The sequence below is a fragment of the Lampetra fluviatilis genome, unplaced genomic scaffold (assembly GCF_964198595.1).
Source record: "Lampetra fluviatilis unplaced genomic scaffold, kcLamFluv1.1 SCAFFOLD_326, whole genome shotgun sequence".
Lineage (NCBI taxonomy): Eukaryota > Metazoa > Chordata > Hyperoartia > Petromyzontiformes > Petromyzontidae > Lampetra > Lampetra fluviatilis.
The window spans coordinates 77,501-103,700 of NW_027621109.1; the positions used below are offsets into that span (position 1 = coordinate 77,501).

Sequence of the window (26,200 nt, forward strand, 5' to 3'; positions counted from 1 at the left end):
GTATGGTGAGTGTGTGTGTGGTGTGTGTGTGTGTGTGGTGAGTGTGTGTGTGTGGTGAGTGTGTGGTGTGTGTGTGGTGTGTGTGGTGAGTGTGGTGAGTGAGTGTGTGTGTGGTGTGTGTGGTGAGTGTGGTGAGTGTGGTGAGTGTGTGTGTGGTGTGTGTGGTGAGTGAGTGTGTGTGTGGTGTGTGTGGTGAGTGTGGTGAGTGTGGTGAGTGTGTGTGTGGTGTGTGTGGTGTGTGTGTGTGGTGAGTGTGTGTGTGGTGAGTGTGTGTGTGGTGTGTGTGGTGAGTGAGTGTGTGTGGTGTGTGTGTGTGGTGTGTGTGTGGTGAGTGTGTGTGTGGTGTGTGTGTGTGGTGTGTGTGTGTGGTGAGTGTGTGTGGTGTGTGTGTGTGGTGAGTGTGTGTGTGGTGAGTGTGGTGAGTGTGTGTGTGTCGTGTGTGTGTCGTGTGTGTGTGTGTGTGTGGTGTGTGTGTGGTGTGTGTGGTGTGTGTGGTGAGTGTGGTGAGTGTGGTGAGTGTGGTGAGTGTGGTGTGTGGTGAGTGTGTGGTGAGTGTGGTGTGTGTGGTGAGTGTGGTGAGTGTGTGTGTGGTGAGTGTGTGTGTGGTGTGTGTGTGTGGTGTGTGTGTGTGGTGAGTGTGTGTGTGGTGTGTGTGGTGTGTGTGGTGAGTGTGTGTGTGGTGTGTGTGTGGTGTGTGTGTGGTGAGTGTGGTGAGTGTGTGTGTGGTGAGTGTGTGTGTGGTGTGTGTGGTGTGTGTGGTGAGTGTGGTGAGTGTGGTGAGTGTGGTGAGTGTGGTGAGTGTGTGGTGAGTGTGTGGTGAGTGTGGTGAGTGTGGTGAGTGTGTGTGTGGTGAGTGTGTGTGTGGTGAGTGTGTGTGTGGTGTGTGTGTGTGGTGTGTGTGTGTGGTGAGTGTGTGGTGTGTGTGGTGTGTGTGGTGAGTGTGTGTGTGGTGTGTGTGTGGTGAGTGTGGTGAGTGTGTGTGTGGTGAGTGTGTGTGTGGTGTGTGTGTGGTGAGTGAGTGTGTGGTGAGTGAGTGTGTGGTGAGTGTGTGGTGAGTGAGTGTGTGGTGTGTGTGGTGTCTGTTGAGTGAGTGTGTGGTGTGTGTGGTGTGTGGTGAGTGAGTGTGTGGTGAGCGAGTGTGTGGTGTGTGTGGTGAGCGAGTGAGTGGTGAGCGAGTGAGTGTTGAGCGAGTGTGTGGTGTGTGTCGTGAGCGAGTGAGTGGTGAGCGAGTGTGTGGTGAGTGAGCGAGTGTGTGGTGTGTGTGTGTGTGGTGAGTGAGTGTGTGGTGAGTGAGTGTGTGGTGAGTGAGTGTGTGGTGTGTGTGGTGAGCGAGTGTGTGGTGTGTGGTGAGCGAGTGAGTGGTGAGCGAGTGTGTGGTGTGTGTGTGTGTGGTGAGTGAGTGTGTGGTGAGTGAGTGTGTGGTGAGTGAGTGTGTGGTGTGTGTGTGTGTGGTGAGTGTGTGTGTGGTGTGTGTGTGTGTGGTGAGTGAGTGTGTGGTGAGTGTGTGTGTGGTGTGTGTGTGGTGAGTGAGTGTGTGGTGAGTGAGTGTGTGGTGAGTGTGTGGTGAGTGAGTGTGTGGTGTGTGTGGTGTCTGTTGAGTGAGTGTGTGGTGTGTGTGGTGTGTGGTGAGTGAGTGTGTGGTGAGTGAGTGTGTGGTGTGTGTGGTGAGCGAGTGAGTGGTGAGCGAGTGTGTGGTGTGAGTGTGTGTGTGGTGTGTGTGTGTGGTGTGTGTGTGTGGTGAGTGTGTGGTGTGTGTGGTGTGTGTGGTGAGTGTGTGTGTGGTGTGTGTGTGGTGAGTGTGGTGAGTGTGTGTGTGGTGAGTGTGTGTGTGGTGTGTGTGTGGTGAGTGAGTGTGTGGTGAGTGAGTGTGTGGTGAGTGTGTGGTGAGTGAGTGTGTGGTGTGTGTGGTGTCTGTTGAGTGAGTGTGTGGTGAGTGAGTGTGTGGTGTGTGTGTGGTGTGTGTGGTGTGTGGTGAGTGAGTGTGTGGTGAGTGAGTGTGTGGTGTGTGTGTGGTGTGTGTGGTGTGTGGTGAGTGAGTGTGTGGTGAGTGTGTGTGTGGTGTGTGTGTGGTGTGTGTGGTGTGTGGTGAGTGAGTGTGTGGTGAGTGAGTGTGTGGTGTGTGTGGTGAGCGAGTGAGTGGTGAGCGAGTGAGTGGTGAGTGAGTGTGTGGTGTGTGTCGTGAGCGAGTGAGTGGTGAGCGAGTGTGTGGTGTGTGTGTGTGTGGTGAGTGAGTGTGTGGTGAGTGAGTGTGTGGTGTGTGGTGTGAGCGAGTGAGTGGTGAGCGAGTGAGTGGTGAGTGAGTGTGTAGTGTGTGTCGTGAGCGAGTGAGTGGTGAGCGAGTGTGTGGTGAGTGAGCGAGTGTGTGGTGTGTGTGTGTGTGGTGAGTGAGTGTGTGGTGAGTGAGTGTGTGGTGTGTGTGGTGAGCGAGTGTGTGGTGTGTGTGGTGAGCGAGTGAGTGGTGAGCGAGTGTGTGGTGTGTGTGTGTGTGGTGAGTGAGTGTGTGGTGTGTGTGTGTGTGGTGAGTGTGTGTGTGGTGAGTGAGTGTGTGGTGAGTGAGTGTGTGGTGAGTGAGTGTGTGGTGAGTGAGTGTGTGGTGAGTGAGTGTGTGGTGTGTGTGGTGTCTGGTGAGTGAGTGTGTGGTGTGTGTGTGTGTGGTGAGTGTGTGTGTGGTGTGTGTGTGTGTGGTGAGTGTGTGTGTGGTGTGTGTGTGTGTGTGGTGAGTGTGTGGTGAGTGAGTGTGTGGTGAGTGAGTGTGTGGTGAGTGAGTGTGTGGTGAGCGAGTGTCTGGTGAGTGAGTGTGTGGTGTGTGTGGTGTGTGGTGAGTGAGTGTGTGGTGAGCGAGTGTGTGGTGAGCGAGTGTGTGGTGAGTGAGTGTGTGGTGTGTGTGGTGTCTGGTGAGTGAGTGTGTGGTGTGTGTGGTGTGTGGTGAGCGAGTGTGTGGTGAGTGAGTGTGTGGTGAGCGAGTGTGTGGTGAGTGAGTGTGTGGTGAGCGAGTGTGTGGTGAGCGAGTGTGTGGTGAGTGAGTGTGAGTGGTGAGCGAGTGTGTGGTGTGTGTCGTGAGCGAGTGTGTGGTGAGTGAGTGTGTGGTGAGTGAGTGTGTGGTGAGTGAGTGAGTGGTGAGCGAGTGTGTGGTGTGTGTGGTGAGTGAGTGTGTGGTGGTGGTGAGCGAGTGTGTGGTGAGTGAGCGAGTGTGTGGTGAGCGAGTGTGTGGTGAGCGAGTGAGTGGTGAGCGAGTGAGTGGTGAGCGAGTGTGTGGTGTGTGTGGTGAGCGAGTGTGTGGTGAGTGAGCGAGTGTGTGGTGAGCGAGTGTGTGGTGAGTGAGCGAGTGAGTGGTGAGCGAGTGTGTGGTGAGCGAGTGAGTGGTGAGCGAGTGAGTGGTGAGTGAGTGAGTGGTGAGCGAGTGTGTGGTGTGTGTGGTGAGCGAGTGTGTGGTGTGTGTGGTGAGCGAGTGAGTGGTGAGCGAGTGAGTGGTGAGTGAGTGTGTGGTGTGTCGTGAGCGAGTGTGTGGTGAGTGAGTGAGTGTGTGGTGAGCAAGTGCATGGTGTATGTGGTGAGCGAGTGTGTGGTGAGTGAGTGAGTGTGTGGTGAGCAAGTGCATGGTGTATGTGGTGAGCGAGTGTGTGGTGTGTGTGGTGAGCGAATGAGTGGTGAGCGAGTGGTGAGTGAGTGTGTGGTGTGTGTCGTGAGCGAGTGTGTGGTGAGTGAGTGTGTGGTGAGCAAGTGCATGGTGTATGTGGTGAGCGAGTGTGTGGTGTGTGTGGTGAGCGAGTGTGTGGTGGTGGTGAGCGAGTGTGTGGTGAGTGAGTGAGTGAGTGGTGAGCGAGTGAGTGGTGAGCGAGTGAGTGTGTGGCGAGTGAGTGTGTGGTGAGCGAGTGAGTGGTGAGTGAGTGTGTGGTGTGTGGTGAGTGAGTGTGTGGTGAGCGTGTGTGTGGTGAGTGAGTGAGTGAGTGGTGAGCGAGTGAGTGGTGAGCGAGTGTGAGTGTGTGGTGAGCGAGTGAGTGGTGAGTGAGTGCGTGAGTGGTGAGCGAGTGAGTGGTGAGTGGTGAGTGAGTGTGTGGTGAGTGAGTGAGTGTGTGGTGAGCGAGTGAGTGGTGAGTGAGTGAGTGTGTGGTGAGCGAGTGAGTGGTGAGCGAGTGAGTGGTGAGTGGTGAGTGAGTGTGTGGTGAGTGAGTGAGTGTGTGGTGAGCGAGTGAGTGGTGAGCGAGTGTGAGTGGTGAGCGAGTGTGAGTGTGTGGTGAGCGAGTGAGTGGTGAGTGAGTGAGTGAGTGGTGAGTGAGTGGTGAGTGAGTGAGTGGTGAGTGAGTGGGTGAGTGAGTGAGTGAGTGGTGAGTGAGTGAGTGAGTGGTGAGTGAGTGAGTGAGTGGTGAGTGAGTGAGTGGTGAGTGAGTGAGTGGGTGAGTGAGTGAGTGGTGAGTGAGTGAGTGAGTGGTGAGTGAGTGGTGAGTGAGTGGTGAGTGAGTGAGTGAGTGGTGAGTGAGTGGGTGAGTGGGTGAGTGAGTGGTGAGTGAGTGAGTGGTGAGTGAGTGGTGAGTGAGTGAGTGAGTGGTGAGTGAGTGAGTGAGTGGTGAGTGAGTGAGTGAGTGGTGAGTGAGTGAGTGTGTGGTGAGCGAGTGAGTGGTGAGCGAGTGTGAGTGTGTGGTGAGTGAGTGAGTGTGTGGTGAGCGAGTGAGTGGTGAGCGAGTGTGAGTGTGTGGTGAGTGAGTGAGTGTGTGGTGAGCGAGTGAGTGGTGAGTGAGTGAGTGAGTGGTGAGTGAGTGTGTGGTGAGTGAGTGAGTGTGTGGTGAGCGAGTGAGTGGTGAGCGAGTGTGAGTGGTGAGCGAGTGAGTGAGTGGTGAGTGAGTGTGTGGTGAGTGAGTGAGTGTGTGGTGAGCGTGTGTGTGGTGAGTGAGTGAGTGAGTGGTGAGTGAGTGTGTGGTGAGTGAGTGAGTGTGTGGTGAGCGAGTGAGTGGTGAGCGAGTGAGTGGTGAGTGGTGAGTGAGTGTGTGGTGAGTGAGTGAGTGTGTGGTGAGCGAGTGAGTGGTGAGCGAGTGAGTGGTGAGTGGTGAGTGAGTGTGTGGTGAGCGAGTGTGAGAGTGGTGAGTGAGTGAGTGGTGAGCGAGTGTGGTGTGTGTCGTGAGCGAGTGTGTGGTGAGTGAGTGTGAGTGTGGTGAGCGAGTGTGAGTGTGGTGAGCGAGTGAGTGTGAGTGGTGAGCGAGTGTGAGTGTGGTGAGCGAGTGTGAGAGTGGTGAGCGAGTGAGTGGTGAGTGAGTGAGTGGTGAGTGAGTGTGTGGTGAGTGAGTGAGTGTGTGGTGAGCGAGTGAGTGGTGAGCGAGTGTGTGCGGTGAGCGAGTGAGTGGTGAGCGAGTGTGTGGTGGTGGTGAGCGAGTGTGTGGTGGTGGTGAGTGAGTGAGTGGTGAGCGAGTGAGTGGTGAGTGAGTGAGTGTGTGGTGAGCGAGTGTGTGTGGTGAGCGAGTGTGTCGTGAGCGAGTGTGAGAGTGGTGAGCGAGTGAGTGGTGAGCGAGTGTGTGGTGAGTGAGTGAGTGTGTGGTGAGCGAGTGTGAGAGTGGTGAGCGAGTGAGTGGTGAGTGAGTGAGTGGTGAGTGAGTGTGTGGTGAGTGAGTGAGTGTGTGGTGAGCGAGTGAGTGGTGAGCGAGTGTGAGTGTGTGGTGAGTGAGTGTGTGGTGAGCGAGTGAGTGGTGAGTGAGTGAGTGAGTGGTGAGTGAGTGTGTGGTGAGTGAGTGAGTGTGTGGTGAGCGAGTGAGTGGTGAGCGAGTGTGAGTGGTGAGCGAGTGAGTGAGTGGTGAGTGAGTGTGTGGTGAGTGAGTGAGTGAGTGGTGAGTGAGTGTGTGGTGAGTGAGTGAGTGTGTGGTGAGCGAGTGAGTGGTGAGCGAGTGAGTGGTGAGTGGTGAGTGAGTGTGTGGTGAGTGAGTGAGTGTGTGGTGAGCGAGTGAGTGGTGAGCGAGTGAGTGGTGAGTGGTGAGTGAGTGTGTGGTGAGTGAGTGAGTGTGTGGTGAGCGAGTGAGTGGTGAGCGAGTGAGTGGTGAGTGGTGAGCGAGTGTGTGGTGGTGGTGAGTGAGTGTGTGGTGAGCGAGTGAGTGGTGAGTGAGTGTGTGGTGGTGGTGAGTGAGTGTGTGGTGAGCGTGTGTGTGGTGAGTGAGTGAGTGAGTGGTGAGCGAGTGAGTGGTGAGCGAGTGTGAGTGTGTGGTGAGCGAGTGAGTGGTGAGTGAGTGAGTGGTGAGTGAGTGTGTGGTGAGTGAGTGGTGAGTGAGTGTGTGGTGTGTGTGGTGAGTGAGTGTGTGGTGAGTGAGTGAGTGGTGAGCGAGTGAGTGGTGAGTGAGTGAGTGTGTGGTGAGCGAGTGTGAGAGTGGTGAGTGAGTGAGTGGTGAGTGAGTGTGTCGTGAGTGAGTGAGTGTGTGGTGAGTGAGTGAGTGTGTGGTGAGTGAGTGAGTGTGTGGTGAGTGAGTGAGTGGTGAGCGTGTGTGTGGTGTGTGTCGTGAGCGAGTGAGTGGTGAGTGGTGAGTGAGTGTGTGGTGAGTGAGTGAGTGTGTGGTGAGCGAGTCAGTGGTGAGCGAGTGTGAGTGGTGAGCGAGTGTGAGTGTGTGGTGAGCGAGTGTGAGAGTGGTGAGTGAGTGAGTGGTGAGCGAGTGTGTGGTGAGCGAGTGTGAGTGTGGTGAGCGAGTGTGTGGTGTGTGTCGTGAGCGAGTGAGTGGTGAGCGAGTGTGAGTGTGGTGAGCGAGTGAGTGGTGAGCGAGTGTGTGGTGTGTGTGGTGAGCGAATGAGTGGTGAGTGAGTGTGTGGTGAGCGAGTGTGTGGTGTGTGTGGTGAGCGAGTGTGTGGTGGTGGTGAGCGAGTGTGTGGTGAGTGAGTGAGTGAGTGGTGAGCGAGTGTGGTGAGCGTGTGGTGGTGAGTGAGTGAGTGTGTGGTGTGTGTGGTGAGTGAGTGTGTGGTGGTGGTGAGCGAGTGTGTGGTGAGTGAGCGAGTGTGTGGTGTGTGTGGTGAGTGAGCGAGTGAGTGGTGAGCGAGTGTGTGGTGAGTGAGTGTGTGGTGAGTGAGTGTGTGTGGTGAGTGAGTGTGTGGTGAGTGAGCGAGTGTGTGGTGTGTGTGGTGAGTGAGTGAGTGTGTGGTGAGCGAGTGTGTGGTGAGTGAGTGAGTGGTGAGTGAGTGAGTGTGTGGTGAGCGAGTGAGTGGTGAGTGAGTGTGTGGTGGTGGTGAGTGAGTGTGTGGTGAGCGAGTGAGTGGTGAGTGAGTGTGTGGTGGTGGTGAGTGAGTGTGTGGTGAGCGTGTGTGTGGTGAGCGAGTGTGAGTGTGTGGTGAGCGAGTGAGTGGTGAGTGAGTGAGTGGTGAGCGAGTGAGTGGTGAGTGAGTGAGTGTGTGGTGAGCGAGTGTGAGAGTGGTGAGTGAGTGAGTGGTGAGCGTGTGTGGTGTGTGTCGTGAGCGTGTGTGTGGTGAGCGTGTGTGTGGTGAGCGAGTGTGAGAGTGGTGAGTGAGTGAGTGGTGAGCGTGTGTGGTGTGTGTCGTGAGCGTGTGTGTGGTGAGCGAGTGTGAGTGTGTGGTGAGCGAGTGAGTGGTGAGTGAGTGAGTGGTGAGCGAGTGTGTGGTGAGCGAGTGTGAGTGTGGTGAGCGAGTGAGTGGTGAGCGAGTGTGTGGTGTGTGTGGTGAGCGAATGAGTGGTGAGCGAGTGGTGAGTGAGTGTGTGGTGTGTGTCGTGAGCGAGTGTGTGGTGAGTGAGTGTGTGGTGAGCAAGTGCATGGTGTATGTGGTGAGCGAGTGTGTGGTGTGTGTGGTGAGTGAGTGTGTGGTGGTGGTGAGCGAGTGTGTGGTGAGTGAGTGAGTGAGTGGTGAGCGAGTGTGGTGAGCGTGTGGTGGTGAGTGAGTGTGTGTGGTGAGTGAGTGTGTGGTGTGTGTGGTGTGTGTCGTGAGCGAGTGAGTGGTGAGTGAGTGAGTGGTGAGTGAGTGTGTGTGGTGAGTGAGTGTGTGGTGGTGGTGAGCGAGTGTGTGGTGAGTGAGCGAGTGTGTGGTGAGCAAGTGCATGGTGTGTGTCGTGAGCGAGTGAGTGGTGAGCGAGTGTGTGGTGAGTGAGTGAGTGGTGAGTGAGTGAGGGTGTGGTGAGCGAGTGTGTGGTGTGTGTGGTGAGCGAATGAGTGGTGAGCGAGTGGTGAGTGAGTGTGTGGTGTGTGTCGTGAGCGAGTGTGTGGTGAGCGTGTGTGGTGGTGAGTGAGTGAGTGTGTGGTGTGTGTCGTGAGCGAGTGAGTGGTGAGCGAGTGTGTGGTGAGTGAGTGAGTGGTGAGTGAGTGAGGGTGTGGTGAGCGAGTGTGTGGTGAGCGAGTGTGTGGTGAGTGAGCGAGTGAGTGGTGAGCGAGTGTGTGGTGTGTGTGGTGAGCGAATGAGTGGTGAGCGAGTGGTGAGTGAGTGTGTGGTGTGTGTCGTGAGCGAGTGTGTGGTGAGTGAGTGTGTGGTGAGCAAGTGCATGGTGTATGTGGTGAGCGAGTGTGTGGTGTGTGTGGTGAGTGAGTGAGTGAGTGGTGAGCGAGTGAGTGGTGAGCGAGTGAGTGTGTGGCGAGTGAGTGTGTGGTGAGCGAGTGAGTGGTGAGTGAGTGTGTGGTGTGTGGTGAGTGAGTGTGTGGTGAGCGTGTGTGTGGTGAGTGAGTGAGTGAGTGGTGAGCGAGTGAGTGGTGAGCGAGTGTGAGTGTGTGGTGAGCGAGTGAGTGGTGAGTGAGTGCGTGAGTGGTGAGCGAGTGAGTGGTGAGTGGTGAGTGAGTGTGTGGTGAGCGAGTGAGTGGTGAGCGAGTGTGAGAGTGGTGAGCGAGTGAGTGGTGAGCGAGTGAGTGGTGAGTGGTGAGTGAGTGTGTGGTGAGTGAGTGAGTGTGTGGTGAGCGAGTCAGTGGTGAGCGAGTGTGAGTGGTGAGCGAGTGTGAGTGTGTGGTGAGCGAGTGTGAGAGTGGTGAGTGAGTGAGTGGTGAGCGTGTGTGGTGTGTGTCGTGAGCGAGTGAGTGGTGAGCGAGTGTGTGGTGAGCGAGTGTGAGTGTGGTGAGCGAGTGTGTGGTGTGTGTCGTGAGCGAGTGAGTGGTGAGCGAGTGTGTGGTGAGCGAGTGTGAGTGTGGTGAGCGAGTGAGTGGTGAGCGAGTGTGTCGTGAGCGAGTGTGAGTGTGGTGAGCGAGTGAGTGGTGAGCGAGTGTGAGTGTGGTGAGCGAGTGAGTGGTGAGCGAGTGTGAGTGTGGTGAGCGAGTGAGTGGTGAGCGAGTGTGTGGTGAGTGAGTGAGTGTGTGGTGAGTGAGTGAGTGTGTGGTGAGTGAGTGAGTGTGTGGTGAGCGAGTGTGTGGTGAGTGAGTGAGTGAGTGTGTGGTGAGCGAGTGTGTGGTGAGTGAGTGAGTGTGTGGTGAGCGAGTGTGAGTGTGGTGAGCGAGTGTGAGAGTGGTGAGCGAGTGAGTGGTGAGCGAGTGTGGTGGTGAGACTCATCTCACCTGGCTGGGTGTCCATGAGAGAGAGCGGTGACTGTCTGACCTCACCTGCATGTCCGGTGAGAGTGCCATGAGAGACAGGGAGTGAGTGAGTGAATGGGAGGGAATGAGAGAGAGAGTGAGTGAGTGAATGAGAGAGAGAGTGGGAGGGAATGAGAGAGGGAGTGAGTGAGTGGGAGGGAATGAGAGAGGGAGTGAGTGGGAGGGAATGAGAGAGTGAGTGTGAGTGAGTGGGAGGGAATGAGAGAGTGAGTGAGAGAGTGGGAGGGAATGAGAGAGAGAGTGAGTGTGAGTGAGTGGGAGGGAATGAGAGAGAGAGTGAGTGAGTGGGAGGGAATGAGAGAGAGAGTGAGTGAGTGGGAGGGAATGAGAGAGTGAGTGAGTGAGTGAGTGGGAGGGAATGAGAGAGTGAGTGAGTGGGAGGGAATGAGAGAGAGTGAGTGAGTGGGAGGGAATGAGAGAGAGAGTGGGAGGGAATGAGAGAGTGAGTGAGTGGGAGGGAATGAGAGAGTGAGTGAGTGAGTGGGAGGGAATGAGAGAGGGAGTGAGTGAGTGGGAGGGAATGAGAGAGAGAGTGAGTGAGTGGGAGGGAATGAGAGAGTGAGTGAGTGAGTGGGAGGGAATGAGAGAGAGAGTGAGTGAGTGGGAGGGAATGAGAGAGAGAGTGAGTGAGTGGGAGGGAATGAGAGAGAGTGAGTGAGTGGGAGGGAATGAGAGAGAGTGAGAGAGTGGGAGGGAATGAGTGAGTGAGTGAGTGGGAGGGAATGAGAGAGTGAGTGAGTGAGTGAGTGGGAGGGAATGAGAGAGTGAGTGAGTGGGAGGGAATGAGAGAGAGAGTGAGTGAGAGAGTGGGAGGGAATGAGTGAGTGAGTGAGTGGGAGGGAATGAGTGAGTGAGTGAGTGGGAGGGAATGAGAGAGTGAGTGTGAGTGAGTGGGAGGGAATGAGAGAGGGAGTGAGTGAGAGAGTGGGAGGGAATGAGAGAGTGAGTGAGTGAGTGAGTGGGAGGGAATGAGAGAGAGAGTGAGTGTGAGTGAGTGGGAGGGAATGAGAGAGAGAGTGAGTGAGTGGGAGGGAATGAGAGAGAGAGTGAGTGAGTGGGAGGGAATGAGAGAGTGAGTGAGTGAGTGAGTGGGAGGGAATGAGAGAGTGAGTGAGTGGGAGGGAATGAGAGAGAGTGAGTGAGTGGGAGGGAATGAGAGAGAGAGTGGGAGGGAATGAGAGAGTGAGTGAGTGGGAGGGAATGAGAGAGTGAGTGAGTGAGTGGGAGGGAATGAGAGAGGAGTGAGTGAGTGGGAGGGAATGAGAGAGAGAGTGAGTGAGTGGGAGGGAATGAGAGAGTGAGTGAGTGAGTGGGAGGGAATGAGAGAGAGAGTGAGTGAGTGGGAGGGAATGAGAGAGAGAGTGAGTGAGTGGGAGGGAATGAGAGAGAGTGAGTGAGTGGGAGGGAATGAGAGAGAGTGAGAGAGTGGGAGGGAATGAGTGAGTGAGTGAGTGGGAGGGAATGAGAGAGTGAGTGAGTGAGTGAGTGGGAGGGAATGAGAGAGTGAGTGAGTGGGAGGGAATGAGAGAGAGAGTGAGTGAGAGAGTGGGAGGGAATGAGTGAGTGAGTGAGTGGGAGGGAATGAGTGAGTGAGTGAGTGGGAGGGAATGAGAGAGTGAGTGTGAGTGAGTGGGAGGGGAATGAGAGAGGGAGTGAGTGAGAGAGTGGGAGGGAATGAGAGAGTGAGTGAGTGAGTGGGAGGGAATGAGAGAGTGAGTGAGTGAGTGAGTGGGAGGGAATGAGAGAGAGAGTGAGTGAGTGGGAGGGAATGAGAGAGTGAGTGAGAGTGAGTGGGAGGGAATGAGAGAGAGAGAGTGAGTGAGTGGGAGGGAATGAGAGAGTGAGTGAGTGTGAGTGAGTGGGAGGGAATGAGAGAGTGAGTGAGTGAGTGAGTGGGAGGGAATGAGAGAGAGAGTGAGTGAGTGAGTGGGAGGGAATGAGAGAGAGAGAGTGAGTGAGTGAGTGAGTGGGAGGGAATGAGAGAGTGATGTGAGTGGGAGGGAATGAGAGAGAGAGAGTGAGTGAGTGAGTGGGAGGGAATGAGAGAGTGAGTGAGTGAGTGGGAGGGAATGAGAGAGAGTGAGTGAGTGGGAGGGAATGAGAGAGGAGTGATGTGAGTGAGTGGAGGGAATGAGAGAGAGTGAGTGAGTGGGAGGGAATGAGAGAGGGAGTGAGTGAGAGAGTGGGAGGGAATGAGAGAGAGAGTGAGTGTGAGTGAGTGGGAGGGAATGAGAGAGTGAGTGAGTGAGTGGGAGGGAATGCAGAGAGAGTGATGTCGAGTGGGAGGAATGAGAGAGAGAGTGAGTGAGTGAGTGGGAGGGAATGAGAGAGAGTGAGTGAGTGGAGGGAATGAGAGAGGGAGTGAGTGAGAGAGTGGGAGGGAATGAGAGAGAGAGTGAGTGAGTGGGAGGGAATGAGAGAGAGTGAGTGAGTGGGAGGGAATGAGAGAGAGAGTGAGTGAGTGAGTGGGATGGGAATGAGAGAGAGTGAGTGAGTGGGAGGGAATGAGAGAGGGAGTGAGTGAGAGAGTGGGAGGGAATGAGAGAGAGAGTGAGTGAGTGGGAGGGAATGAGAGAGTGAGTGTGAGTGAGTGGGAGGGAATGAAGAGAGAGTGAGTGAGAGAGTGGGAGGAATGAGAGAGTGAGTGGCTAGGGAATGAGAGAGTGAGTCGTGAGTGAGTGCGGAGGGAATGAGTGCAGTGTGCGAGTGAGCTGAGTCGGAATGAGAGAGTGAGAGTGAGTGCCTGTGGGAGGGAATGAGAGAGAGAGTGAGTGAGTGAGTGGGAGGGAATGAGAGAGTGAGAGTGAGTGAGTGCGGAGGGAATGAGAGAGAGACGTGAGTGAGTTGGATGGGAATGAGAGAGTGAGAGTGAGTGGGAGTGGAATGAGAGTGGAGGGAATGAGAGCGTGAGAGAGTGAGTCGGAGGGACATGAGAGAGTGAGTGAGTGGGAGGGAATGAGAGAGTGAGTGAGAGACGTGGGAGGGAATGAGAGAGTGAGTGAGTGAGAGAGTGGGAGGCGAATCGAGACGAGAGAGTGAGTGAGAGCCAGCTGAGCTGAGTGAGTGGGAGGGAATGAGGAGTGAGTGAGTGCGAGAGTGAGAGAGTGAGTGGGAGGGAATGAGAGAGTGAGTGAGTGAGTGGAGGGAATGAGAGAGAGAGTGAGTGAGTGGAGGCGAATGAGAGTGATAGTGAGTGAGTGGAGGGAATGAGAGAGTGAGTGGGAGGGAATGAGAGAGCTTCGACGTGAGTGAGTGGGAGGAATGAGAGAGTGAGTGAGTGAGAGAGTGAGAGAGTGAGTGGGAGGGAATGAGAGAGTGAGTGAGTGAGCTGGGAGGGAATGAGAGAGAGAGTGAGTGAGTGAGTGGGAGGGAATGAGAGAGTGAGTCGAGTGAGTGGGAGGGAATGAGAGAGTGAGTGGGAGGGAATGAGAGAGTGAGTGAGTGAGTGGGAGGGAATGAGAGCAGAGCGTGAGTGAGTGAGTGGGAGGGAATGAGAGAGTGAGTGAGTGAGTGGGAGGGAATGAGAGAGTGAGTGGGAGGGAATGAGAGAGTGAGTGAGTGAGTGGGAGGGAATGAGAGAGTGAGTGTGAGTGAGTGGGAGGGAATGAGAGAGAGTGAGTGAGTGGGAGGGAATGAGAGAGAGAGTGAGTGTGAGTGAGTGGGAGGGAATGAGAGAGAGAGTGAGTGAGAGAGTGGGAGGGAATGAGAGAGTGAGTGGGAGGGAATGAGAGAGTGAGTGTGAGTGAGTGGGAGGGAATGAGTGAGTGAGTGAGTGAGTGGGAGGGAATGAGAGAGTGAGAGTGAGTGAGTGGGAGGGAATGAGAGAGGAGTGAGTGAGTGAGTGGGAGGAATGAGAGAGAGAGCTGAGTGGGAGGGAATGAGAGAGTGAGAGTGAGTGAGTGGGAGGGAATGAGAGAGAGAGTGAGTGAGTGGGAGGGAATGAGAGAGTGAGAGTGAGTGAGTGGGAGGGAATGAGAGAGAGAGTGAGTGAGTGGGAGGGAATGAGAGTGGGAGGGAATGAGAGAGTGAGAGAGTGAGTGGGAGGGAATGAGAGAGTGAGTGAGTGGGAGGGAATGAGAGAGAGAGTGAGTGAGTGAGTGGGAGGGAATGAGAGAGTGAGTGAGTGAGTGGGAGGGAATGAGAGAGTGAGTGGGAGGGAATGAGAGAGGGAGTGAGTGAGTGGGAGGGAATGAGAGAGGGAGTGAGTGGGAGGGAAAGAGAGAGAGTGAGTGAGTGAGTGGGAGGGAATGAGAGAGGGAGTGAGTGAGTGGGAGGGAATGAGAGAGTGAGAGTGAGTGAGTGGGAGGGAATGAGAGAGTGAGTGAGTGGGAGGGAATGAGAGAGTGAGTGAGTGAGAGGTAGGGAATGAGAGAGTGAGTGAGTGGGAGGGAATGAGAGAGTGAGTGAGAGAGTGGGAGGGAATGAGAGAGTGAGTGAGTGGGAGGGAATGAGAGAGTGAGTGAGAGAGTGGGAGGGAATGAGAGAGTGAGTGAGTGAGAGAGTGGGAGGGAATGAGAGAGAGAGAGTGAGTGAGAGAGTGGGAGGGAATGAGAGAGAGAGTGAGTGAGTGGGAGGGAATGAGAGAGTGAGTGAGTGAGTGGGAGGGAATGAGAGAGTGAGTGAGTGAGTGGGAGGGAATGAGAGAGTGAGTGAGAGAGAGAGTGAGAGAGTGAGTGGGAGGGAATGAGAGAGTGAGTGAGTGAGTGGGAGGGAATGAGAGAGTGAGTGAGTGAGAGAGTGAGAGAGTGAGTGGGAGGGAATGAGAGAGAGAGTGAGTGAGTGAGTGGGAGGGAATGAGAGAGAGAGTGAGTGAGTGAGTGGGAGGGAATGAGAGAGAGAGTGAGTGAGTGAGTGGGAGGGAATGAGAGAGTGAGTGAGAGAGTGGGAGGGAATGAGAGAGAGAGTGAGTGAGTGGGAGGGAATGAGAGAGAGAGTGAGTGAGTGGGAGGGAATGAGAGAGAGTGAGAGTGAGTGAGTGGGAGGGAATGAGAGAGAGAGTGAGTGAGTGAGTGGGAGGGAATGAGAGAGTGAGTGAGAGAGTGGGAGGGAATGAGAGAGAGAGTGAGTGAGTGGGAGGGAATGAGAGGGAGAGTGAGTGAGTGGGAGGGAATGAGAGAGTGAGTGAGTGAGTGGGAGGGAATGAGAGAGAGAGTGAGTGAGTGGGAGGGAATGAGAGAGAGAGTGAGTGAGTGGGAGGGAATGAGAGAGAGAGTGAGTGAGAGAGTGGGAGGGAATGAGTGAGTGAGTGAGTGGGAGGGAATGAGAGAGTGAGTGAGTGAGTGAGTGGGAGGGAATGAGAGAGTGAGTGAGTGAGTGGGAGGGAATGAGAGAGTGAGTGAGTGGGAGGGAATGAGAGAGAGAGAGTGAGTGGGAGGGAATGAGAGAGAGTGAGTGAGTGGGAGGGAATGAGAGAGTGAGTGAGTGGTAGGGAATGAGAGAGTGAGTGAGTGAGTGGGAGGGAATGAGAGAGAGTGAGTGAGAGAGTGGGAGGGAATGAGAGAGTGAGTGAGTGAGTGAGTGGGAGGGAATGAGAGAGTGAGTGAGTGAGTGGGAGGGAATGAGAGAGAGAGTGAGTGAGTGAGTGGGAGGGAATGAGAGAGAGAGTGAGTGAGTGGGAGGGAATGAGAGAGTGAGTGAGTGAGAGAGTGGGAGGGAATGAGAGAATGAGAGAGTGAGTGGGAGGGAATGAGAGAGGGAGTGAGTGAGTGAGTGGTAGGGAATGAGAGAGGGAGTGAGTGTGAGAGAGTGAGAGTGAGTGAGTGAGTGGGAGGGAATGAGAGAGGGAGTGAGTGGGAGGGAATGAGAGAGTGTGAGAGAATGAGAGAGTGAGTGGGAGGGAATGAGAGAGAGTGAGAGACAGGGAGTGAGTGGGAGGGAATGAGAGAGGGAGTGAGTGAGAGAATGAGAGGATGAGTGGGAGGGAATGAGAGAGAGTGTGAGAGAGTGAGGGAGAGAGTGAGAGAATGAGGGAATGAGGGAGAGAATGAGAGAATGAGTGAGTGGGAGGGAATGAGAGAGAGTGAGAGACAGGGAGTGAGTGGGAGGGAATGAGTGAGGGAGTGAGTGAGAGAATGAGAGGATGAGTGGGAGGGAATGAGAGAGAGTGTGAGAGAGTGAGGGAGTGAGGGAGAGAGTGAGAGAATGAGGGAATGAGGGAGAGAATGAGAGAGTGAGTGAGTGGGAGGGAATGAGAGAGAGAGTGAGTGAGGGAGTGGGTGAACGAGTGAGCGAGTGGTGAGTGAGTGAGTCAGTGGTGAGTGAGGGAGTGAGCGAGTCAGTGGTGAGTGAGGGAGTGGGTGAACGAGTGAGCGAGTGGTGAGTGAGTGAGTCAGTGGTGAGTGAGGGAGTGAGCGAGTCAGTGGTGAGTGAGGGAGTGAGCGAGTAGTGAGTGAGCGAGTCAGTGGTGAGCGAGTGGTGAGTGAGCGAGTCAGTGGTGAGTGAGGGAGTGAGGGAGTGAGCGAGTCAGTGGTGAGCGAGTGGTGAGCGAGTGGTGAGTGAGCGAGTCAGTGGTGAGTGAAGGAGTGAGCGAGTGAGGGAGTGAGCGAGTGGTGAGTGAGCGAGTCAGTGGTGAGCGAGGGAGTGAGGGAGTGAGCGAGTCAGTGGTGAGTGAGGGAGTGAGCGAGTGAGGGAGTGAGCGAGTGGTGAGTGAGCGAGTCAGTGGTGAGTGAGGGAGTGAGGGAGTGAGCGAGTGGTGAGTGAGCGAGTGGTGAGTGAGTCAGTGGTGAGTGAGGGAGTGAGGGAGTGAGCGAGTCAGTGGTGAGTGAGCGAGTCAGTGGTGAGCGAGTGGTGAGTGAGCGAGTCTGTGGTGAGCGAGTGGTGAGTGAGCGAGTGGTGAGTGAGTGAGCGAGTCAGTGGTGAGCGAGTGGTGAGTGAGCGAGTGGTGAGTGAGTGAGCGAGTCAGTGGTGAGCGAGTGGTGAGTGAACGAGTCAGTGGTGAGCGAGTGGTGAGTGAGCGAGTGGTGAGTGAGTGGTGAGTGAGCGAGTCAGTGGTGAGCGAGTGGTGAGTGAGTGGTGAGTGAGCGAGTCAGTGGTGAGCGAGTCAGTGGTGAGCGAGTGGTGAGTGAACGAGTCAGTGGTGAGCGAGTGGTGAGTGAGCGAGTGGTGAGTGAGTGGTGAGTGAGCGAGTCAGTGGTGAGCGAGTGGTGAGTGAGCGAGTGGTGAGTGAGTGAGCGAGTCAGTGGTGAGCGAGTGGTGAGTGAGCGAGTCAGTGGTGAGTGAGTGGTGAGTGAGCGAGTCAGTGGTGAGCGAGTGGTGAGTGAACGAGTCAGTGGTGAGCGAGTGGTGAGTGAGCGAGTGGTGAGTGAGTGGTGAGTGAGCGAGTCAGTGGTGAGCGAGTCAGTGGTGAGCGAGTGGTGAGTGAGCGAGCGGGTGAGCGAGTGGTGAGTGAGCGAGTCAGTGGTGAGCGAGTGGTGAGCGAGTGGTGAGTGAGTGGTGAGTGAGCGAGTCAGTGGTGAGCGAGTGGTGAGTGAACGAGTCAGTGGTCAGCGAGTCAGTGGTGAGCGAGTGGTGAGTGAGCGAGTCAGTGGTGAGCGAGTGGTGAGCGAGTAGTGAGTGAGTGAGTCAGTGGTGAGTGAGTGGTGAGTGAGCGAGTCAGTGGTGAGCGAGTGGTGAGTGAGCGAGTCAGTGGTGAGCGAGTGGTGAGCGAGTGGTGAGTGAGTGAGTCAGTGGTGAGTGAGTGGTGAGTGAGCGAGTCAGTGGTGAGCGAGTGGTGAGTGAGCGAGTCAGTGGTGAGCGAGTGGTGAGCGAGTGGTGAGTGAGCGAGTCAGTGGTGAGCGAGTGGTGAGTGAACGAGTCAGTGGTGAGCGAGTGGTGAGTGAGCGAGTGGTGAGTGAACGAGTCAGTGGTGAGCGAGTGGTGAGTGAACGAGTCAGTGGTGAGCGAGTGGTGAGTGAGTGGTGAGTGAGCGAGTCAGTGGTGAGCGAGTGGTGAGTGAGTGGTGAGTGAGCGAGTCAGTGGTGAGCGAGTGGTGAGTGAGCGAGTCAGTGGTGAGCGAGTGGTGAGTGAACGAGTCAGTGGTGAGTGAGTGGTGAGTGAGCGAGTGGTGAGTGAGTGGTGAGTGAGCGAGTCAGTGGTGAGCGAGTGGTGAGCGAGTGGTGAGTGAACGAGTCAGTGGTGAGCGAGTGGTGAGCGAGTCTGTGGTGAGCGAGTGGTGAGTGAGCGAGTCAGTGGTGAGTGAGCGAGTCAGTGGTGAGCGAGTGGTGAGTGAGCGAGTCTGTGGTGAGCGAGCGAGCGAGTGGTGAGTGAGCGAGTGGTGAGTGAGCGAGTGGTGAGTGAGTGAGCGAGTCAGTGGTGAGCGAGTGGTGAGTGAGCGAGTGGTGAGTGAGTGAGCGAGTCAGTGGTGAGCGAGTGGTGAGTGAACGAGTCAGTGGTGAGCGAGTGGTGAGTGAGCGAGTGGTGAGTGAGTGGTGAGTGAGCGAGTCAGTGGTGAGCGAGTGGTGAGTGAGTGGTGAGTGAGCGAGTCAGTGGTGAGCGAGTCAGTGGTGAGCGAGTGGTGAGTGAACGAGTCAGTGGTGAGCGAGTGGTGAGTGAGCGAGTCAGTGGTGAGCGAGTGAGGGAGTGAGCGAGTCAGTGGTGAGCGAGTGGTGAGTGAGCGAGTCAGTGGTGAGCGAGTGGTGAGTGAGCGAGTGGTGAGTGAGTGGTGAGTGAGCGAGTCAGTGGTGAGCGAGTGAGGGAGTGAGCGAGTCAGTGGTGAGCAAGTGGTGAGCGAGTGGTGAGTGAGCGAGTCAGTGGTGAGCGAGTGAGGGAGTGAGCGAGTCAGTGGTGAGCGAGTGGTGAGTGAGCGAGTCAGTGGTGAGCGAGTGGTGAGTGAGCGAGTGGTGAGTGAGTGGTGAGTGAGCGAGTCAGTGGTGAGCGAGTGGTGAGTGAGTGGTGAGTGAGCGAGTCAGTGGTGAGCGAGTCAGTGGTGAGCGAGTGGTGAGTGAACGAGTCAGTGGTGAGCGAGTGGTGAGTGAGCGAGTGGTGAGTGAGTGGTGAGTGAGCGAGTCAGTGGTGAGCGAGTGGTGAGTGAACGAGTCAGTGGTGAGCGAGTGGTGAGTGAGCGAGTGGTGAGTGAGTGGTGAGTCAGTGGTGAGCGAGTGGTGAGTGAGCGAGTGGTGAGTGAGTGAGCGAGTCAGTGGTGAGCGAGTGGTGAGTGAACGAGTCAGTGGTGAGCGAGTGGTGAGTGAGCGAGTGGTGAGTGAGTGGTGAGTGAGCGAGTCAGTGGTGAGCGAGTGGTGAGTGAGCGAGCGGGTGAGCGAGTGGTGAGTGAGCGAGTCAGTGGTGAGCGAGTGGTGAGCGAGTGGTGAGTGAGTGGTGAGTGAGCGAGTCAGTGGTGAGCGAGTGGTGAGTGAGCGAGCGGGTGAGCGAGTGGTGAGTGAGTGGTGAGTGAGCGAGTCAGTGGTGAGTGAGCGAGTCAGTGGTGAGTGAGCGAGTGGTGAGCGAGCGAGTCAGTGGTGAGCGAGCGAGTCAGTGGTGAGCGAGCGAGCGAGTGGTGAGCGAGTCTGTGGTGAGCGAGTGGTGAGTGAGCGAGTCAGTGGTGAGTGAGCGAGTCAGTGGTGAGCGAGTGGTGAGTGAGCGAGTCTGTGGTGAGCGAGTGGTGAGTGAGCGAGTCAGTGGTGAGTGAGCGAGTCAGTGGTGAGTGAGCGAGTGGTGAGCGAGCGAGTCAGTGGTGAGCGAGCGAGTCAGTGGTGAGCGAGCGAGCGAGTGGTGAGCGAGTCTGTGGTGAGCGAGTGGTGAGTGAGCGAGTCAGTGGTGAGTGAGCGAGTCAGTGGTGAGCGAGTGGTGAGTGAGCGAGTCTGTGGTGAGCGAGTGGTGAGTGAGCGAGTCAGTGGTGAGTGAGCGAGTCAGTGGTGAGTGAGCGAGTGGTGAGCGAGCGAGTCAGTGGTGAGCGAGCGAGTCAGTGGTGAGCGAGCGAGTGGTGAGCGAGTCAGTGGTGAGCGAGTGGTGAGTGAGCGAGTCAGTGGTGAGTGAGCGAGTCAGTGGTGAGCAAGCGGGTGAGCGAGTCTGTGGTGAGCGAGTGGTGAGTGAGCGAGCGGGTGAGCGAGCGGGTGAGCGAGTCTGTGGTGAGCGAGTCAGTGGTGAGCGAGCGAGTGGTGAGCGAGCGGGTGAGCGAGTCAGTGGTGAGCGAGCGAGTCAGTGGTGAGCGAGCGGGTGAGCGAGTCAGTGGTGAGCGAGCGAGTCAGTGGTGAGCGAGCGGGCGAGCGAGTCAGTGGTGAGCGAGCGAGTCAGTGGTGAGCGAGCGGGTGAGCGAGTCAGTGGTGAGCGAGCGAGTCAGTGGTGAGCGAGCGAGTGGTGAGCGAGTCAGTGGTGAGCGAGTGGTGAGTGAGCGAGTCAGTGGTGAGTGAGCGAGTCAGTGGTGAGCAAGCGGGTGAGCGAGTCTGTGGTGAGCGAGTGGTGAGTGAGCGAGCGGTGTGAGCGAGCGGGTGAGCGAGTCTGTGGTGAGCGAGTCAGTGGTGAGCGAGCGAGTGGTGAGCGAGCGGGGTGAGCGAGTCAGTGGTGAGCGAGCGAGTCAGTGGTGAGCGAGCGGGTGAGCGAGTCAGTGGTGAGCGAGCGAGTCAGTGGTGAGCGAGCGGGTGAGCGAGTCAGTGGTGAGCGAGCGAGTCAGTGGTGAGCAAGCGGGTGAGCGAGTCAGTGGTGAGCGAGCGAGTCAGTGGTGAGCGAGCGGGTGAGCGAGTCTCCTGCCCCCCTCGCCTGCGAGTCTGTGTGTGAGTGGAGCGGTGGTAGCCATGTAGGCCAGGCGAGTGAGCGAGTGTGCGGGCGAGCGTGCGGGTGAGCGTGCGGGCGAGCGAGTGGGCGAGTGAGTGAGCGAGCGGGCAAGTGAGCGAGTGAGAGTGAGCGAGCAAGCGAGTAAGCGAGCGGGTGAGTGAGTGACCGAGTGAGCGAGTGGGTGAGCGGGCAAGTGAGCGAGTGAGCGAGCAAGTGAGTAGGCGAGTGAGCGGTTGAGCGAGCGAGCGGGTGAGTGACCGAGTGAGCGAGTGGGTGAGCGAGTGAGAGTAAGCGAGCGAGCGAGTAAGCGAGCGGGTGAGTGACCGAGTGAGCGAGTGGGTGAGCGAGTGAGAGTAAGCGAGCGAGCGAGTAAGCGAGCGGGTGAGTGACCGAGTGAGCGAGTGGGTGAGCGGGCAAGTGAGCGAGTGGGTGAGTGAGTGAGCAAGTGAGTAGGCGAGCGAGTGGGTGAGCGAGTGAGAGTGAGCGAGCGAGCGAGTAAGCGAGCGGGTGAGTGAGTGACCGAGTGAGCGAGTGGGTGAGCGGGCAAGTGAGCGAGTGGGTGAGTGAGTGAGCAAGTGAGTAGGCGAGCGAGTGAGTGAGCGAGTGAGAGTGAGCGAGCGAGCGAGTAAGCGAGCGGGTGAGTGAGTGACCGAGTGAGCGAGTGGGTGAGCGGGCAAGTGAGAGAGCAAGTGAGTAGGCGAGCGAGTGGGTGAGCGAGCGAGTGGGTGAGCGAGTGAGAGAGTGAGCGAGCGAGCGAGTAAGCAAGTGAGTAAGTGAGCGAGTGGGTGAGCGAGTGAGCGGGTGAGCGACCGAGCAAGCGAGCGAGCGGGTGAGTTACCGAGTGACCGATTGGGTGAGCGGGTGAGTGAGCGAGTGATTGGGTGAGCGAGTGAGTGGGTGAGCGAGCGAGTAAGCGAGCGAGTGAGTGAGCGGGGTGAGCGAGCGGGTGATCGAGTGAGTGGGTGAGCGAGCGGGTGATCGAGTGAGTGGGTGAGCGAGTGAGCGAGCGAGCAAGTGACCGAGTGAGCGAGCGAGCAAGTGAGCGAGCGAAGTGAGCGAGTGACCGAGCGACGCGGGCGAGTGAGCGAGCGAGCAAGTGAGTGAGCGAGTGAGCGAGCCTGCTGCCCCCTGACCTGCGATTCCATGTGCGAGTGGAGCTGGGCCTGTGGGGGCGGCAAGATGGCCATGTAGGCCGGGCCGTAGGCCGGGCGAGTGGGTGAGCGAGTGAGTGGGCGAGCGAGTGACTGAGCGAGCGTGTGAGCGAGCGAGTGAGTGAGTGAGCGAGCGAGCGTGTGAGCGAGCGAGTGAGTGGGCGAGCGAGTGAGTGGGCGAGCGAAGTGAACGAGGTGAGCGAGTGACCGAGCGAGCGTGTGAGCGAGCGAGTGACCGAGCGAGCGTGTGAGCGAGCGAGTGAGTGAGTGAGCGAGTGAGCGAGCGAGCGTGTGAGCGAGCGAGCGTGTGAGCGAGCGAGTGAGTGAGTGAGCGAGTGAGCGAGCCTCCTGCCCCCTGACCTGCGAGTCCATGTGCGAGTGGAGCTGGGCCTGTGGGGGCGGCAAGATGGCCATGTAGGCCGGGCCGTAGGCCGGGCCTCCCGGGGCGCTCAGGGCGCCGGAGGCCCCCAGTGCCGAGGGCAGGCTGAACGGCGGGGGCGGAGTGGCCGCGTGGAAGCCGCCCTGCTTGTCAAACGCCTGCCACCCGCCCGGGGAGGGAGGGGAGGTGGGGGGAGGGGGGAGACACGGGGGGGAGTGGAGGGAGGGGGGGAGGGGGGAGACACGGGAGGTGGGGGAGGGGAGTGGGGGGAGGGAGACACGGGGGGGGGGAGATGCAGGGAGGGAGACACGGGGGAGTGGAGGGAGGAGATGGGAGGAGGGGGGAGACACGGGGGGGGGGGAGATGCAGGGAGGGAGACACGGGGGAGTGGAGGGAGGAGATGGGAGGAGGGGGGAGACACGGGGGGGGGGGAGATGCAGGGAGGGAGACACGGGGGAGTGGAGGGAGGAGATGGGAGGAGGGGGGAGACACGGGGGGGGGGGAGATGCAGGGAGGGAGACACGGGGGAGTGGAGGGAGGAGATGGGAGGAGGGGGGAGACACGGGGGGGGGGGAGATGCAGGGAGGGAGACACGGGGGAGTGGAGGGAGGAGATGGGAGGAGGGGGGAGACACGGGGGGGGGGGAGATGCAGGGAGGGAGACACGGGGGAGTGGAGGGGGGAGAGGGGAGGGGAGATGGGGGAGATGGGGGAGGGGGGGTGCAGGGAGGGAAACACGGGGAGTGGAGGGGGGAGATGGGAGGGAGGGGAGAGACACGGGGGGGGGAGACACGGGGGGGGGGGAGGTGGAGGGAGGGAGACACGGGGGGGGGGGAGATGGGGGAAAGGGAGACACGGGGGAGTGGAGATGGGAGGAGGGGGGAGGGAGACACGGGGGAGTGGAGGGGGGAGATGGGGCGAGGAGGGAGGGAGACACGGGGGAGTTGAGGGGGGAGATGGGAGGAGATGGGAGGGAGATGGGAGAGGGGGGAGGGAGACACGGGGGAGTGGAGGGAGAGATGGGAGGAGATGGGAGGGAGATGGGAGAGGGGGGAGGGAGACACGGGGGGGAGAGGGGAGATGCAGGGAGGGGGGAGAGAGACACGGGGAGTGGAGGGGGGAGAGGAGGGGGAGATGGGAGGGAGATGGGAGAGGGGGGAGGGAGACACGGGGGGGGGGAGGGCGGAGATGGGGGGAGGGAGACATGGAGAGTGGAGGGGGGAGGGGGGGAGACACGGGGAGTGGAGAGATGGGAGGGAGGGGGGAGGGAGACACGGGGGAGTGGAGGGGGGAGATGGGAGGGAGGGAGACACGGGGAGTGGAGAGATGGGAGGGGGGGGAGACACGGGGGAGTGGAGGGGGGAGATGGGAGGGAGGGAGACACGGGGAGTGGAGAGATGGGAGGGAGGGGGGAGGGAGACACGGGGAGTGGAGGGGGGAGATGCGGGCAAGGGGGAGGGAGACACGGGGGGGAGATGGGAGGGAGGGGGGGGAGACACGGGGAGTGGAGGGGGGAGATGGGAGGGAGGGGGGAGGGAGACACGGGGAGTGGAGGGGGGAGATGCGGGGAAGGGGGAGGGAGACACGGGGGAGTGGGGGGGGGAAGGGGGGGGAGGGAGACACGGGGAGTGGAGGGGGGGAGATGGGAGGGAGACATGGGGAGTGGGGGGGGGGAAGGGGGGAGGGAGACATGGGGAGTGGAGGCAGGTGGAGGAGGTGGAGGTGGTGGAGGTGGTGGAGGTGGATGAGGAGGTTGATGAGGAGGTGGAGGAGGGAGGCACGGGAGAGAAGAAACACGGCGAGAAGTGAGATACATGGACACGGGGAGATGGGAGATGTAGAGGATTAGTAAGGGTGGGTGGGTAGGTGGGTGAGCGGGCGGGTGAATGGGCGGGCGGGTGAGTGGACAGGTGGGTGAGTGGTTGGGTGAGTGGGTTGGTGGGCGAGTGAGTGAATGAGCGGGTGAGTGAATGAGTGGGTGAGTGAATGAGTGGGTGAGTAGGTGAGTGAGTGAGGGTGAGAGTGTGTGAGAGTGTGCGTGTGTGGGTGGGTGAGTGAGTAGGTGAGTGGGTTGGTGACTGAGTGAGTGGGTGAGTGGGTGGGTGAGTGGGTGAGCGAGTGAGTGAGTGGGTGGGTGGGTGAATGGGTGAGTGGGTGAGTGTGTGAGTGAGTGGCGAGTGGGTGAGTGGGTGGGTGAGTGAGTGAGTGAGTGAATGAGTGGTGAGTGGTGAGTGGGTGAGTGAGCGGGTGAGTGGGTGAGTGGGTGACTGAGTGAGTGGGTGAGTGGGTGGGTGAGTGGGTGAGTGAGCGAGTGAGTGGGTGGGTGGGTGAGTGAGTGGGTGAGTGTGTGAGTGAGTGGTGAGTGGGTGAGTGGGTGGGTGGGTGAGTGGGTGGGCAAGTGGGTGGGTGGGTGAGTGGGTGGGTGGGCAAGTGGGTAGGTGGGTGGGTGTGTGGGTGAGTGGGTGAGTGAGTGGGTGGGTGAGTGGCTGGGTGAGTGGGGTGTGTGGGTGAGTGAGTGGGTGTGTGGGTGAGTGAGTGGGTGAGTGGGTGGGAGGGGTGAGTGGGTGAGTGGGTGGGAGGGTGAGTGGGTGGGTGAGTGAGTGTGGGTGGGAGGGTGAGTGGATGAGTGAGTGGGTGGGTGGTGAGTAGGTGAGTGGGTGAGTGGGTGAGTGAGTGTGACCACGGTGGTGAAGCCTTGTAAGCCGTGAGTGGCTGAGTGAGCGTGAGAGGTGAGCTCACACTCACCTCACACTCACGGCTCTTGATGTTGCACAGAGAATTTCCCCCCTGATGGTGACACTGGTGAGCCACACAGGGTCTACAAGTGTGCAAGCCTCACCGGGCGAGCGAGCGTGGTGAGCGTGAATGGGTGGGTGAGAGACTGAATGGCCGAGTGAGTGAGTGGTTGAGAGACTGAGTGAGTGGTTGAGTGAGTGGCCGAGTGAGTGAGTGGTCGAAGTGAGCGAGTGATCAGGTGAGCGAGCGTGGTGAGTGTGAATTAGGGGGTAGGTGAGTGATTGTGTGGTTGATTGAGGGAATGAGTGGGTGGGTGGTTCAGTGGATGAGTGGATTGGTAAGTGGGTGAAGTGGGTAGGTGAGTGGGTGGGTAGGTGGGTGGGTAAGTGGGTGGGTGAGTGGTTGGATAGGTAGGTAAGTGGGTGGGTGAGTGGTTGGATAGGTAGGCGAGTGGGTAGGTGAGTGAGTGGGAGAGTGGGTGGGTAGGTGAGTAGGTAGGTGAGTGGGTGGGTGAGTGGGTGGGTGGGTGGGTGAGTGGGTGGGTGGGTGAGTGGGTGGGTGAGCGGGCGGGTGAGTGGATGAGTGAGCGGATGGGTGAGTGGGCGGGTGAGTGGGTGGGTGGGCGGGTGAAATGGGCGGGTGAGCGGGGTGGGCGGTGTGAGCGGGTGGGTGGGTGAGTGGGCGGGGTGGGCGGATGGGTGAGTGGGTGAGTGGGCGGGTGAGTGGTTGAGTGAGTGGATGAGTGAGTGAGCGGTGTGAGTGAGCGGGGTGAAGTGAGCGAGTGGGCGGGTGGGTGAGTGAGCGGGTGAGTGGCGGGTGAGTGGATGAGTGAGTGGGTGAGTGGGTGGGTGAGTGAGGGGATTAGTGAGTGAGTGGGTGAGCGGGTGAGTGAGCGAGTGAATGGGTGAGTGGGCGGGCGAGTGAGTGGGGTGAGCGGGCGGGTGAGTCACTCACCACCTGTGTTTTGCTGTACACAGAACCTGAAATGTCAGGCACACCCGAGTTACTGGACGCCACGGAAACTCCTGAAACAACAAACCGTACATCAACCACGACCCCTCCCTCCCCCTCCCTCCCTCCCCCCTCCCTCCCTCCCTCCCCCTCCCTCCCCCCCTTCACCCCTCCCTCCCCCTCCCCCTCCCCTGCCCCCACCCCTCCCCATCCCTCCCCTGTGTTTCTCTCTCCCCCCGTGTCTCCCCCCCCGTGTCTCCCCCCGTGTCTCCCCCCGTGTCTCCCCCCGTGTCTCCCCCCGTGTCTCCCCCCGTGTCTCCCCCCTCGTGTCTCCCCCCCGTGTCTCCCCCCCGTGTCTCGCCCCCGTGTCTCCCCCCCGTGTCTCCCCCCCCGTGTCTCCCCCCCGTGTCTCCCCCCCGTGTCTCCCCCCCGTGTCTCCCCCCGTGTCTCCCCCCGTGTCTCCCCCCCGTGTCTCCCCCCCGTGTCTCCCCCCGTGTCTCCCCCCCGTGTCTCCCCCCGTGTCTCCCCCCCGTGTCTCCCCCCCCCCCGTGTCTCCCCCCGTGTCTCCCCCCCCCGTGTCTCCCCCCCCCGTGTCTCCCCCCCGTGTCTCCCCCCAGTGTCTCCCCCCGTGTCTCCCCCCCCGTGTCTCCCCCCGTGTCTCCCCCCCCCGTGTCTCCCCCCCGTGTCTCCCCCCAGTGTCTCCCCCCGTGTCTCCCCCCCCCGTGTCTCCCCCCCCCCGTGTCTCCCCCCGTGTCTCCCCCAGTGTCTCCCCCCGTGTCTCCCCCCCCCGTGTCTCCCCCCCGTGTCTCCCCCCCCCCGTGT

The 26,200-nt window shown here is 58.6% G+C and overlaps 1 protein-coding gene across 1 annotated transcript in view; it reads right to left on the reverse strand.

Annotated features, from left to right (window-relative positions):
* The window catches only part of LOC144954774 (ubiquitin-associated protein 2-like), a gene marked incomplete at its 5' end in the record, with an annotated part of 27,055 nt that extends 1,486 nt beyond the window's left edge, over window positions 1-25,569 (reverse strand). Inside the window, 3 exons of the mRNA XM_078885200.1 lie at window positions 9,441-9,485; window positions 21,674-21,850; window positions 25,382-25,569. Of these exons, the coding sequence (XP_078741326.1) occupies window positions 9,441-9,485; window positions 21,674-21,850; window positions 25,382-25,569 (410 nt within the window). The remainder of the gene's footprint in view (window positions 1-9,440; window positions 9,486-21,673; window positions 21,851-25,381) is intronic.
* Between the last annotated feature and the right edge of the window lie 631 nt (window positions 25,570-26,200).